Below are 1,403 nucleotides of genomic sequence, written 5' to 3'. Positions count from 1 at the left end.
CCATCCCAGCTCCATCCCAGGCCCCCGGCTCCATCCCAGGCCCATGGCTCCATCCCAGGCCCCTGGCTCCATCCCAGCTCCATCCCAGGCACCCGGCTCCATCCCAACTCCATCCCAGGCCCCCAGCTCCATCCTGGCTCCATCCCAGACCCCTGGCTCCATCCCAGCTCCATCTGCAGCCCCCAGCGACCCGATCCAAGCCACGGGACCGCAACACGGACGGCCCCGGTCTCTCCAGGAGAGCGCCGGATCCCAGCCAGGCGACGGAGGAGGAGACRCGGGGGCCGCCCCACGGCGGGGGCCCGACCCCGGCCGCCCTCGGCTGCTCACCGTCGAACCGGGCCAGCTCGCTGGTGTCGCCCAGCTCCGAGGTCACGGGGATGGCCTGGCGCACCTTCGTGTTGGTCTCCCTGCGGGCGGAGGGGCGCCGCCGCGGGGGGGGGTCAGCGGCAGCCCCCCGGGCCCTCGGCGGACCCCCCCGCGGCGGCCGGGACCCGCTGCCCGCGCGGAGCAGAGCGGAGCAGGCGGCACCTACCCGTCGAGCTCGGCGGTCTCTACGTAGCACAAGCCGTGGGGCTCGCTGCTGCAGAGGAGGAGGAGGTCCGCCTGCSGGGAGAGGGGCGCCGAGGGGCTGAGCGGGCGCGGGGGCCCCCCCTGTGCCCCCCCTGCCCTGCCCGGGGGGGGGTCCAGAGCCGCGTCCTTAGCGCGGCACCGACTCACCGCCACGAACTGGTTGTTCTCCAGCTTGATGATGTCCCCGACGCGGACGTTCATCCACTGCTCCTGCCGCAGGCTGCGTTTTGGGGAGGGGGGGGACGGATGGATGGACGGACGGAGCGGCGTCACGGGGGAGCGGGCGCCCCGTCCCATCCCGTCCCGTCCCGTCCCGTCCCCGACACTCACACTCCGCCGAGCAGCACCTGAGACTGCCGGTTGTTCACCTGGTTGTCGCTCTTATGGCGGAACTGGGCACGGAGGGGGGGAGACGGCGGCGTCACGGGGGTGCACACCAGCGTCCGTCCGTCCATCCGTCCGTCCCCGACTCCGTAAACCCCCCCCGGGGGGGGACACACACTCACGTAGTCGTCGGTGGCGTCCTTGACGGCCGTGATGGTCAACACCAGGACCAAAGGCACGATGGTGGTGAACCAGGAGAGCGAGGAGATCTGCGGGATGAGCTGGGGGGGAGCAGCGGGGGGTCAGGGGGGGCCCGGCGAGCCCCGGCCCCCCCCGGGGGGGTGCGAGGGTGCCCCCCGGCCCCCGGCGCCCACCTGCAGGATGAGGAGGAAGAGGAAATAGGTGTTGGCCACTTCCTGGAACTGCTCGAAGAGGTTGACGGGCAGGAAGGTGACGACGTTGTACTTGGAGGTCTTGATGCAGTTGCTCTGGGGGGGGGACGGGGC

At 72.3% G+C, this 1,403-nt stretch overlaps 1 protein-coding gene across 1 annotated transcript in view; it reads right to left on the bottom strand.

The window, feature by feature from the left end:
* Positions 1–1,403, bottom strand: part of ATP8B2 (ATPase phospholipid transporting 8B2) — an 11,324-nt gene that overhangs the window by 7,940 nt on the left and 1,981 nt on the right. The window contains exons 2-7 of the mRNA XM_026080910.1: positions 1,272–1,385; positions 1,080–1,178; positions 904–965; positions 721–793; positions 536–606; positions 331–410 (exon numbers count right to left, since the gene is read on the bottom strand). Coding sequence (XP_025936695.1) covers positions 331–410; positions 536–606; positions 721–793; positions 904–965; positions 1,080–1,178; positions 1,272–1,385 — 499 coding nt within the window. The remainder of the gene's footprint in view (positions 1–330; positions 411–535; positions 607–720; positions 794–903; positions 966–1,079; positions 1,179–1,271; positions 1,386–1,403) is intronic.

This window comes from Apteryx rowi, unplaced genomic scaffold (genome assembly GCF_003343035.1).
Source record: "Apteryx rowi isolate R43461 unplaced genomic scaffold, aptRow1 scaffold_530, whole genome shotgun sequence".
Classification (NCBI taxonomy): domain Eukaryota; kingdom Metazoa; phylum Chordata; class Aves; order Apterygiformes; family Apterygidae; genus Apteryx; species Apteryx rowi.
The sequence above is the reverse complement of the archived record's forward strand: the minus strand, read 5'-3'. Positions and strand labels throughout refer to the sequence as shown.